The 12,525-nt window shown below is 54.6% G+C and overlaps 1 protein-coding gene across 1 annotated transcript; it reads right to left on the reverse strand.

The window, feature by feature from the left end:
• Positions 1–2,388: 2,388 nt before the first annotated feature.
• Klhl30 (kelch like family member 30) lies at positions 2,389–11,897 on the reverse strand. Its single transcript, XM_050163099.1, has 8 exons — positions 11,813–11,897; positions 9,308–10,153; positions 7,901–8,036; positions 5,825–5,911; positions 5,357–5,512; positions 4,249–4,437; positions 3,745–3,890; positions 2,389–2,822 (listed from the first exon to the last, which is right to left on the reverse strand). The coding sequence occupies exons 2-8, from the start codon at positions 10,079–10,081 to the stop codon at positions 2,565–2,567; spliced, it is 1,746 nt and encodes a 581-aa protein (XP_050019056.1). The 5' UTR covers positions 10,082–10,153; positions 11,813–11,897; the 3' UTR covers positions 2,389–2,564.
• Between the last annotated feature and the right edge of the window lie 628 nt (positions 11,898–12,525).

The raw sequence follows: 12,525 nt of genomic DNA on the forward strand, positions 1-12,525 counted from the left end.
TCACTAGAAGCCTCATTAGCTTCAAACATCTAGTCCTTGTTTCCCTTGGGACCCTGAGAAAGGATTCTTTGGCTGCCTGTGGCCTTCCCCTGCATTACATGTGGGTCTGTCTACAGAAGGATCTCATGAGTGACCAGCGTGCCCGAGTTTCTGTGTGGTGTGCTGGTGAGTGTCCCCTTTCCACCCATCTGTGTCCTTAGGGTGGCTTTAGTGGACTGTGCCAGCACCCTCTTTCCCCTCCCTAGGTTCTGGTTGGTTTGGCCAAGGGGCAGCACTAGCAAGAGACGGGGACAGGAGAGTTAGGGACATCTCTCCTGCACAGCAGGCACTGTGGCTATAGCGGTGCTCCCTGGCAGTTCTATCAGCAGCACCCACTGTCTTCCTGTGTCCCCAGAAGCAGGTGGTCAGGGTACCCTGTGTTGCTAGCTCTTGGCATTTCCACAGCTCTGCCTGGACTCCCTTGCAGCTGGCCCCCAGCTGGAGACGCCCCTTAGACTCTCAGCTCCCTAGCTGGAGGAACTTTCCACTTGGAACACTGAGCATGCCACTGATCTAAACAGGCCTGATGAGGCACAACTCAGCAAAGCTGAGGACCATGCCCTGGACAGCATGTGTTCCCACGCCAGGACTTCCCGCTCACTCTTTCTTTCTTTTTGTGGGTTTTTTTTTTTTTTTTTTTTTTGAGACAGGGTTTCTCTATGTAACAGCCCTGGCTGTCCTGGAACTCAATCTGTAAACCAGGCTGGCCTCGAACTCCCAAGAGATCCGCCTGACTTTGCCTCCCTAGTGCTGAGATTAAAGGCGAGTGCCACCACTGCCTGGTCCAACTCCCCATTTCTGATTAGAGTCAGCTGCACTCTTTCAGCCTTTACCTTTGAACAGCCCTGGGATGGCAGGCTTAGAAAACACAGTAGGCCATTTGCCGTGGGCAGAGCCCTGGGATGGAATGCTTGGAAAACACAGTAGGACATTTGGGGGGGGGGGGCAGAGCCCTGGGATGGCTCACTTGGGAGCCATTCTTTCTAATCCTTCTAATCCTTTCAAACAGTTCCACTCCTGATGACTAAGCATTGAAATGCCTATGGGAGCCATTCTTACTCAAACTACCATACCCTGGGAGCACTCAACCCAAGTCTGGATTCCCTTCTGTTAGAAGCCAACACCCATATACCCTGCCCTTTTTGATCTCTGAGTTAGTCTAGGAGCAAAGTGAATCTGGACTTGCAAAAGCAGGATGGAGCTGAGTTCTGTCCTCAGAACCCAGGGGTGTCAGGGGCCACTCTAGTCCCCTGGGCTGGGCCTGAAGAAGTCCACATGCAGTGGGAGCTGGGGCCACTCAAGGCCTCAGTGGGTAGTAGCTGGTGTTGGCCCAATCAATTCCCAACCTACAGTCTAGGTCCTCACTAGACTCTAACAGACAGACCATGCCACTCACACACAGTGAGAGTCCTTTATTGTTTGGTTACAAATCTAGTACCTTGTTCTGGAGGAGAAGAAGAGAGAGAAGAAACAAAGGAAGTAAAGATGGGAGGGAGGAAAAAAACCAGAGAATAGGTGGAGACTGAGCCACACACAACCTCAGTAAGACTAAAGTCTCAGCCAGTCCAAATCACATCCCGAACAACAGACGAGCCCATCAGATATTAGCCCCACCCCATCCAGCAGATCACTGGGAGCAAACTTCTGACACAGCCAGGGGCCATCTCCAGAAGTCCCTGAAGACTAGGGTGAGGGGTCGCATATCAGCTATTTACATTATAATTTATAACAGTAGCAAAATTACAGTTATGAAGAAACAACAAAACAATTTTATGGTGTGTGTGTGGGAGGGGGGTCAGCACAACATGAGGAACGTATTAAAAGGTCTCCGCATTAGGAAGGTTGAGAGCCACTTTCTAAGGAGATCCTCCACTGTCTTACTCTCCTGCCCCGTATCACATTCTGGTGTCTCTTCAGTGGCTGCCTTCTGGTGTCAGAGGTACCCCTGGTGGGGCAGGAGCCACCTTCATCCCAGAAGCAGATCTGTAAACATGGTACCAACATGTAGAAGCCAGGGATGGGGAGAACCTGGCCTTTATCTAGCCACCCCATGGGGGGGGGTGAATGTGGAATCTGAGGAAAGAGGGGAGAGAGGAACCTGTGGACATGGTCAAAGAGCTGCGGTGAGCACCCAAGCTTGAGGACCTGGCTCAGAGTTCTGGGTACCCAAATGAACCCCTAATTTGTGCAGCTTTCCCCCCAAAACCATGGATGGGTAGAGCAAGAAGAGCTGACACTTTGGAGCCTGTTTGCCTGGTGAGTGTAGTCCAGGACCCCTCAGCTTCCTTCTCGGAGGTCTTCAGAGCTCTCTCCCCTACCAAACGTTAGCGTCAGGGTCTCACTCTCATTGCTGGTCACAAAGTTTGGTAGCACCGGAGACCAGAGCTGTGTCCTCAGCTGTGACATCTGATATTGAGCCAAGCCCAAGCCCTGGAGGGGGCAGCAGCTCACAATGAATGGAAGACAGGCACAAAAGGAGCCATTCTGCACAGCAATGTAGAACTGACCCAGGAGCTCCTCCCTCCCTAGTGCTCCTGACCGGCACTGGGGCTGAAGGGCTGCGTCCACTTCGAGATGTCCAGAAAGATGGTAGAGGCCCCGTGGTAGAGCCAGAGACGGGGTAGGGAGCCGTGGCGGGCCCAGGAATCCCTCACAGTGTCATAGGCCTCCATCTCCACGTGGTAGTCGCCGTCCATGCCCTGCCAGCGGCCACCTGTCACATACAGCGCGTCACCCAGAGAGACCAGGGCGCCGTTCTCGTGTAGGCTGTGCTGAGACTGCACCTGTGAATGGCAGCTGTCAGGGACCAGTGGGCAACTGGAGGGGGGAAACAAGGATGCTCTTGGTGGGGCTGGGGACAGACAGCTGACCCTGAATCCCTGAGCTCATCCACTGCCCACTGTGCTTATACCAAAGACTTTATTTACCTGTGAGGCTATGGTCTCTCACCAACCTACGTCTAACAGGCTGTCTCTCTCCTTCAGGCTCTGGTGTCAAGGATCGAAATGGGGTGCTGAGGTCTGAGCCCAGAGCTGCCTGGCAGGGCTTGCTCTCTACCTCTTCTGCTACCGTAATGGGGCCTCCAGTCAGGGAACACTGAAACCAGAGGGCAACTGTGGGCAGTGGGACTCAGTGGGCACTCTGTCCTCAGGCTGGCTCATCAGGGTCCTGGGACTGGGAACTGAGAGGTAGGTGGACTGGTCCAGAACATCAGCCTGAAACTGAGGAGAAAGGCCAGACTCTGGTTCCTTATGAGGGAGTCTGGACACGCTCACCTCCTACCCCTTCCTGGGCCTAGTGGCTAAAAAAGAGGGGCAAGTTGAGATGGCACCCCCAACTCTCTTAGCTCAGGATCCACCTGCTTTTGGACTCCCATGGGGTGGGATGCTCACTGCCCCACGGCTAACAGATGATTCTTCCTTTCTATCTCTGGCTGCGCCAGAGACACTCACCCTGAACATGGATCTGATCCCTGAGAAAGAATCACAAGAATTCAGAGGAAAGGGACTTGACAGCGACCAGCAGCTATGGCCTGTGTCTCCATAGTCCCTGGTACTGTGGGACCACCCTATTTTCTAGAGAGAGCCTGGAGGCCTGTCCTGCATCTCTGTTGGCATCTGGGGCATTCCTCCACACCTCCATTCTGTTGCATCTCTGGGGTATCAGGAATTCAAGACTCCATGAGGGAGGCATGGGGAGACTCACCTTCTGCCACAGGTTGGCCCCGGGGTCATACACGTAGACTTTCTTGGTGTTGTCACCAATGAGATAGAGGGCTCCATTCAGGGCAGCACAGCGTGGAGAGGACAGGTACTTGGGCAGGAAAGGTGAGGCGATCACACTCCACGCATCTGCCGGGCACATGGATGGGCAACTTCACCAGGAGGAGGGGGCAGCTCCTCACTGGGGAAGGTCATGAGGGCTCCACCTGAGGGTTCCAGAGCTCCAGCACCCTCAATGCCTATGGAACAAACCTGGACCAGTGGACTGTGAGGCCTTGACTGCCTCTCACTGGGCCATGAGGGGTGCAGGAGGGGGTTGACCTGGCCGCCCTCCCGCCTCGTTCCCACAGGCTTCGGGGAGTCCCTGGGGCTCTGCATCTATCCAACCCACACCTCCCCACGTGGCTGTCCTGCCAGATTCAGAAACTACAAGCCCCGCTCGGACCTGTTCCCTTGGGAATACAGGCCATCAGGGAGGCCTGCCCACCTGTCACGGGGGTGTAGCACTGGAGAGCCAGCCTGTTGTACTTGCAGGCGCTGGAGCCCACTAGGTAGAGGCGGCCCTGGCAGCTGGCAGCCGAGAAGTTGCTGACATACTTGAGGGCCGGGCTGACGGGAGTCCAGCTGTCCGTGTAGGGGTCATACCGCTCCACCTCTACCGCATCCAGGGCGGTGCCTAAGGAAGGATGTCCTTAGATGGGTAGGAGCTGGGCACTGGGGTCTAGACATAGGAAAGGGTCCTGGAAATGTAGGGTGGCAGAGATGGCTCCAGGAAGGGAAGGTGAACGATGGAGGTAGAACCTGGGGAGGGAGTGAACTGGGCCCCCTCATAGGCAGGGCCTTCCCAAGACCACACCAAGAAGTGGTATGGGGGTGGGATGATGGGCACTGGTCCCTAGGGCAAGTCCTGGGAGAAAAGGTTGTAAGGCATAAAACTATGGCAACAGCCCCCAGTGGAGTGGATGTGCCAATTGTAATAACTTATTATAGGTACATGCATCTGTGAGACCCCAAAACATGAGTCTCTGGGCACCCCAAGGTGCCTGGGTCTCAGGTCTATGGATGCTCTTTATTTCCTAGCCAGGAACACAGCAATTATTAGAGAAAAAGGCAGTCCCCTATACAGGTATTAGAAATGGCTTCAATCCACTGTTGCCTGCGGCTCTTTGGAGCCACCTCTGGGTCTTATTTTAATATTCATCTAGCCAGTATGCTCTCCAGAGAAAGTCTTTGCTGTAACCCTGGGGCGTCTGGGTGACAAGGTGGTCCCTGTGTCAGGCTGATAGCGGCATGGAGGTCACTGTGGGTCATTCACCCTCAAGACTTCCCAGTGACTCTGAGCTGAGGTTTGAGTCCCTGTTTCTGGGGTGTGTCTGATCATTCCTGCTGGTTCTGGGTCTCTGAGTTCTCCAGGACAGGAAAACAGGGGCTGCCTGTCCAAGATGGCCCAGACAAGGGGTCTAAGGACAACCTGCATGGGGTTCACTGACCCCAGAAGGCAGAGAGCTCTCCCGAGCAACATCCCCAGTGAAGGATGGGGTGGGGACCACTGGCTCTAGGAATGAGGGGCATGGTGATGGGGAGGGAGACCTCACCACCTATGGCATAGATCTCTCCGTTCAGGGCTGTACTGGCGTGGTTCGTGCGGGCCTTCAGCATGGGTGCCACAGGTTTCCAGACAGCTTCCTTCAGCGGGAAGCACCAGGCTTGGGTGGTTGACCAGGTGTCTGTTTTGGTGCCCCGTGAGCCACCTGCCAGAGAGAGGTTCAGTACACACAGTGGTGGCTCCTAGCACCTGTCAGAATTTTTATTCCTTTGCTTTAGACTTGTTTTGGTTTTTGCGTGTTTGCGGCAGGCTGGCCTCAAGCTTGCTGTGTAGCCAAGGATGACCTCGAGTTTCTGCCCCATCTCTACCTCTGGAAATCCCTCACTTTCAGATGTGTAGAAAGGTCTGGAAGGTCTTAGTAGACTTTCCAGGTTCCTATTGGGCAGGAGAGTTGGTTGGAGAGGCCGGTGCAGTACCAAGTTGTTCAGGGGATCCTTAGGAGCTCTGGGCCACCCACCTGTGACATAGACATCACTGTTGAGCGCAGCCAGGGAGAAGCCCCACTTGTGGTAATCGGGGAAGTCCGGGAGTGCCATCCACTGCCCTGGTGGGAGAGGAGCAGAAGGTCAGAGTGGCAGTGTTTCTGCAGGTCCTCTGCTCCCCCGACTGCCCTGGCTCCATTTTCAGAAACTGAGTGCAGGAACACCCCCCCCCCCCCCACACACACTAGTGATGAAGAAAACAGGGTCAGAGACAGCCTGGGGTGTCCCAGCTCATCGCTTTCCCCATGACACCCCTTAGAGCCTGGGCACAGACTGGACGAGAGTGGAACAAGGGTATAAAAGATCTGCAGGCTGATGGCACCCTGGCCTGAAGCCCACCCTGCTGACCCTAAATGGACCTAGTCCGCCTCTGTCACAGAGGGTATCGACCGTGTGTGGGCATTACGCATCCATTTATCCATCCATCCCGAGCCTCTCTCCAGTTACAAGGCAGACAAGATATCCAGAGAATGAGACACCAGCCTTGCAGCAGGCAGAACGGAGTCCAAGTCCTGGCTTGCATGCACCCGTTGTGTGACCTTAGACACGGCCCAGCCTCGGCTTCCCTGTCTATAGAATGGGGGTGAACTGGATCTGAGAGATGGCCCAGTCAGTAAAGATGGCTCTTGTCATCAAGGCTGATGATCTGAGTTTGATCCCTAGATGTCACATGACAGAAGAAGATAACCAATTCCCACAAGTTGTTTCCACCTGCGCACCATGGCGCGTGCACACCCCATAGATAGATAGATAGATAGATAGATAGATAGATAGATAGATGATAGATAGATAGATAATAGATGATAGATAGATTGATAGGTAGATAGATAGATGATAGACAAATAGAAAGATGGATAGATGATGGATGGATAGAAGATAGATATAGATAGATAATAGATAGATAAATGATAGATGATAGATAGATAGATAGATAGATAGATTTTAAAAGGTGTGATAAGAGATATGGGATTCTTGGAAAGTGCCCACCAGTGGAGGCTGTTAGGTTGCTGTTGCTGTTGTGAGGGGCAGAGCGATGAGGAGAGCTTTGAAAGAAACCATCATGAGNTGCTGTTGCTGTTGTGAGGGGCAGAGTGATGAGGAGAGCTTTGAAAGAAACCATCATGAGATCATAGGCGTGGGAAAGTCAAATCCTATGAATGGACTCGTTGCAAGTGTTTGTGGGAGACCAGGCCTTGGGGAAGTCCCCTGGAATACTGTTGACTGTTTATGACAGTTTGGGAACATGTAGAATTCTAGGACTCATGGCAAGCCGGGCCTGGCGCCCTGGATGGGAACGGAGTGTCCCCTGATTCATGTCTGTGTCACCCCAGGGTGAGGATGGCCCAACAATCAGCAAACCGTTGTTGCCAGCCAGCTGCTCTCTCCTGACGTCAACCCCAAATCCCTACTCGTCAGTCTCTGACCTAGTCTGCTGGCTTTGGGCTTCCTCCAGCCAGCCAGAGCTACTGCAGTGGGTGCTAGCGACCTACTTTAGTCCTGAAGCCAGCCAGCCCACATCAGCTCTTTCCCAAGAGCCCTCCTGGGCAGATGGCCGGTGGGGTGCCCTACTACCCTTCCCCAGGCCTCTTTACAACCATGGGAACCCATTTCACAGATGAGAAAAATCAAGACACACCCAGGGAGGTTAAATGACCTGTCCTAGGGTCAGATTGGATTCCAGTTTGGGCTGACGCAGAAGCTGAACTTTAACTCCTGGGCTGTCTGCGCCCTCTTTGCTCCCATTTCCCCGCTAGAGCATTGGTTCCCACACTGGGTGCACAGGGCAGGGAAACCTAGGGCAACTAATGGGCTAAGACACCCACCAATCAGAGCCTAATAAAAACCAGAGGTGGGGCTTCTGCCAGAGGGAGAACAAACTAAAAGTATTACCCAGCTCCTCATAGCCTCTAGGCTCCCCTGCTAGCCTGGTAAGGTCTGACAACCTTCTGCAGGTAGGGCTTTGTCAGGTCCCCCCTTCTCTGGATACCTCACTGGCTCTACCCCAAGGTGGTGCATGGATCATGTCCAAGACAAGCATGGCAGGTACTTACTGGCCTTGGTGTTGTAGAAAGCAAAGTTCCCAGTGTGGTGGCTAGGTTCTTCACCACCCTCCTCGTCCTCCTCCAGTGCCCGCCCTCCTACGACCACCAGTACCTCCTGCATCTTCTGTGGGTGGCCAGGAAGTTCCTGTGGGTGGGAGCCAGGTCAGAGTGGCCAGCTACTGTCTGTCCAGCGCAAGGGCCCATGGGTGTTGATCTGTCAGTGTCTGTGCTTGAGGTTAGGTGGGCCTTAGTGTGTGCGTATGCATCTGTGAGCCCCTGTGCCTGCATGTTTGCATGAACTGGGCATGGTGGTGCACAACCCTGCACTGTGAACACCCCTACCCCATGGCTACCCCTACTCTATCCACACACCCTTACCCAGGGCATACCCCCAACCTGTCCATACCCTTATCCCCTGCACGCCCTAACCCATCTATACCCTTACCTAGGGTACACCCCCTGACACCCCTACCCTATCCACACTCTTACCCCGTGCACACACCCACCCCATCCACATACCCTTACCCAGTGCACACCTCCAAACCATCCACACCCTTACCCCCTACATACCCTAACCCATCTACGCCCTTACCCAGTGCACACCCCTAACCCATCCATACCCTTACCCCCTGCACACCCCAACCCATCCATGCCCTTACCCAGTGCACACCCCCAATGCATCCATACTCTTACCCCCTGGACACCTCAACCCATCCACGCCCTTACCCAGGGCACACCACCTGCACACCCCACACTATCCACACTCTTACCCAGGGCACACGCCCACCCCCACCCTGTGAAGAGCCGTGTCTCTCAAAAGTCACAAAGGGCTTTCCCAGGCACTCCCGATTACCCTTGGGGCAACCACAGCTAGGCCCGTCACTCTGTCAGGTCCCGCCTGATGCCACCTCACTGCCAGCCTGAGCAGGACTGGAACTCCATACAGGTTCAGCCGGAGCCTAGTTACAGGCCCAACAGTGCCCCTGGGCCATTGTCCTGGACAGTTTTCCCTCGTCATCCTCCCATCCAACTCCTGTGTTTCCCTCCTGTTCACCTTGTGCCCAGCTCTGATGCTGAGTCCTCTAGGGAATTCTTCCTGACTGTCTGTCCTCACCAAGAGGCCCCTAGACCCCCCCAGTGCTGCCCTTTCCACTGTGCATTAGATCCATATTTAGACTCATCCTCACTCAGCAGTAGGCTTCTTAAAAATAGAGACAGGTCTAGGTTCTTCCCCTGGTACTCAGAGCGAGGCACACCTGATAGATGAACCGTGATGCTCTCTCGGGGGACCAGTCTTAGCAGGGAGCCATACTCAGTCGGGCACTATGAGAGTGCCCACTCTTTTCTCCCCATGCGGGTGGGACCTCTAGGCTCCTCCTCCACACCTTGGCTGGAAGTCCCCTGCCCCTCACTCACCCCACTGTGGCCCTGAGACAGGGCCTCCTGGCATGCCTCTGACTCCTGAATCAGCGGCTCTGTGGCCAGCAACTGCTGTACGCAGGGCCTCGGGACAGCATCCAGATGCACCAGGCTAAGGAGCTCGGGCAGATGGGCAGACCGGTTCTGAGGGTCATGGCGCACCCAGCGCAGCAGGGCCTCGAGCCGACTCTGCTCCGGTTGTACCTGCAGCAGGTCACTGGCCAGACAGGTGGCCAGCCGGTCTCTAGGCAGCTGCAAAAACTCATCCTCCTGGGCCACCGCCTCGAAGTTCTCCCGCAGGAAGGCCCAGGCTTTGGCCGCCACACCTAATAGCCCCTGCTGCTCCCCAAACTCGCAGATGCCCAGACAGTTGGTGGCGTCTAACTGCTGCTGGAGGTATCGGCCACAGACCTTCTGCACAGTGGGGAAGTGAAGGCGTGAGGCAGTGCGGGTCAGCACCTCCACGTTATTCTGGGTGATGGTCAGCCGGCCTGTGTACACAAAGTCCACCAGCTGTGCCACTGCAACCGGCTCTACGTCGCGCAGCTCCACACGGGCCGAAAAGCTCTCAGCGAAGTCTCCGCCAAACATGGCGTGGAAGTAGGGGCTGCTCAGAGCCAGAAGGCTGCGGTGGCAGGGAAGCTCCTGGTTACCAACCAGGAGTGTGACATCGGCCAGCTTGGGCAGGGAACGCAGACGCTGAAGGCCGTCCAGCATGTCTTGGGCATGAGAAGGCAGATGGAAGTCCAGGTTGTCGAGATTTCTCACCATGATGAGTGCCCACAGAGACTTTCGTGGCCTACCCTCTACCCCAGAAGTAGAACCTGGGGCTCGCCTGAGCACCTAAGTAGGAAAACAGGGTCAGATATGAGAGCTACCATCTCATTCACCTGTGACTCATTGTATGACTGTCTGGGCACCAGCCATCCCTACTCCTGGCAAGTGCCCTTTTACTGCATGTTGCCAGTGTGGGGGCATTTTGGGCATCTCACATCCTGCTCTCTCCTAGGTCCTCAGCCCCATGGGCAAGCAGACTGCTGCTTCCACTTTATAGGGAGGGAAAGGAGGGTTAGATCTACTAGTTAGATCTACTAGTTATGGTTAGCCAACTAGTTAGGGTAATACTGAACCATGTAGAGAACACAAGCGCCAGGCCTCCTATCTTCCATATCACAGACCTCTTGGGCTAGGAAACCTCTCTGCTCCAAGCACCCAAAAGGCTTCCTCTCTCCGGCTCCATGTTGCTGGGTAAGCCACTGGAGGTGTTTTTAGGTTTCGCCCCACACCATTGGTTTTCACAGCCTGTCTGCATGACCTTGCTGGGTGACTTGGTTGAGCCACATCCTCTCTGGTCCTGTTTCCTTGACTTCTGATGGAGAGACTGAAGGTGAAAGGGCTTTGGGTCACCCTCTGGGACAGTCCCTAGACACAGCCACTTCCTGTGCTCACATTTGGCCCCGCGGTCATGCTATCATTTTACAGAGACACTGACTGTGTTATCTGCTCAAGACCACAGAGCTGGGAAGCGGGGCAGCCAGCAATGGAATTCAGAACCAGGCTTGCCCCTGGGAACTCAGTTTTAACTCTGACAACTTTCCCATCACGTTGTGTACGTGGCCCTGTCAGCAGACCAACTTCTAGACTTAACTATTTTCATGTCTGGTATTTCGCCCGAAGGAAACCACCAAAGAAATAAATAGTCATTGGTCATAGCAGGGCAGGCCTGCAATCCCCACCCTCAGAAAGCTGAGCCACGTGGGGTTACCAGCAAGCTCCAGGCCTGCTTGGATTACATAGTGAGAACTTGCCAAAAATATTCTTTTAGAAAGAAAGAAGGGACGGGAAAATGAGAAAATCAAGGGACAAGTCCTATCCAGGGAACTGGCAAACCACAGAATCTGTGACTGGGGTGGGCTCGGAACTTGAGGCCTATGTCCCAATCCCTGATGCAATCTCCTTCCTACAGCACAGGGACCTACCTGAGGACTTCTTCAGGACCAGGCCTGCAAAGGGAGGCTCAGGGACTGGTGACTTCAAGGCCCCCATACCCACCAGGAATCTATCCTGTTTAACTTCTTGAGGAGACCTCTGACTGGGGTTACAATGTATCAGCTGGGACCTATGTAGGGCCGGCTGGCTATGCCCAAGCCAACGCCCACAGTTCTTGCATTTCGGTCATTGCTGGGCTCTTTGGCTACGGACTAGGGCTACAGTGGTGCAATCAGGCCTGTGCGCTCAGCACCTCTCCAAGGGGCCTCAGAGATACCTGCTGCCACCGACTGCAGTCCACAGAGGCTGGAGGGTAGAGGGGAGTTTAGAGTCTTACGAGGACTGCCCATGGGTGAGAAGGCAGAAGGGCAAAGGCTTTAATCTAGCCTGGCTAATGTGTCTCTGGCTGCATTCCTAGGGTCCAGCTTCCCTCTTGGAACCCATCGGACCCCCAGGAACTCCTTGTCTGTAGAGGACTCTGCTAAGCTTCTCCTGTAGATCCCGTGATCTTACCTGATAGTAGACTTCCTTAGGGTCCCTTGCTGAGATCGTAGACCAAAGGACAAGACTTAGGCTGAAGTGTGGCCCACAAAGGAGGCCTGCCGGGCTGGGCTGGGCAGGCCACGTGGGAACTTAGGGGTATTTTTAGCCTCTGTATGGAGGGAGGGGGAGACTGGAGGGGGAGAGCGTGAGGTCACAGCTCTTCAAAGACTGTCTCCTTTGAAAGCCCACATTGTCAGCATCACACAGGAGACGTCTGGGTACCCGAGTGCTAGGATGGACAGGAGGAAGCCTTTCGGGCAAGCAGGTGCTTTGATTCATGTCCCAGGCAATCAGGTTGAGCTGAGGAAGCTGAGAACATGAGACGGAGACATGGCAGGGTGGAGACGTCAGGATTCTGCCTGCACCTGGGGCCTGTGGGACCCATAGAAAACTGCTCAGGGCTGACACTAAGGACCTTCATCATTGTACAGATGGGGGCCCAGGTAGCCACAGTCCCTCTGTGGAGTGGGATGGTCACATCACAAGTAAGCACAGGTTGGTCAGCCTTGTCTCCAAGTTTGAAGTCCACAGTGGTGGCTGGGGAGGCTTCAGCGGCAAAGTTGGTGCTCGGGATAGTGACAAGGCTCCCTGACATCCGGGTGCATGGGTGGGAGAGACCGGGATTCTCCCCACATGATAAACAAAGCCTTGGTCTTGGGCTGCCCCGGTGTTTCCCTCTATCC

Source organism: Alexandromys fortis, unplaced genomic scaffold (assembly GCF_014885135.2).
Source record: "Alexandromys fortis isolate MF-2015 unplaced genomic scaffold, M_Fortis_MF-2015_v1.1 scaffold_139, whole genome shotgun sequence".
In the NCBI taxonomy this organism is placed as follows: Eukaryota; Metazoa; Chordata; class Mammalia; order Rodentia; family Cricetidae; genus Alexandromys; species Alexandromys fortis.

Excerpts from the sequence above, each read along its gene's own strand:
- Klhl30 (XM_050163099.1), bottom strand. The coding sequence starts at position 10,081 with ATGGTGAGAAATCTCGACAACCTGGACTTCCATCTGCCTTCTCATGCC. Across the intron at positions 4,438-5,356 it reads AGAGATCTATGCCATAGGTG|GCACCGCCCTGGATGCGGTA; the intron begins GTGAGGTCTCCC and ends ATCCTTCCTTAG. Across the intron at positions 3,891-4,248 it reads GTGCTACACCCCCGTGACAG|ATGCGTGGAGTGTGATCGCC; the intron begins GTGGGCAGGCCT and ends TGTGCCCGGCAG.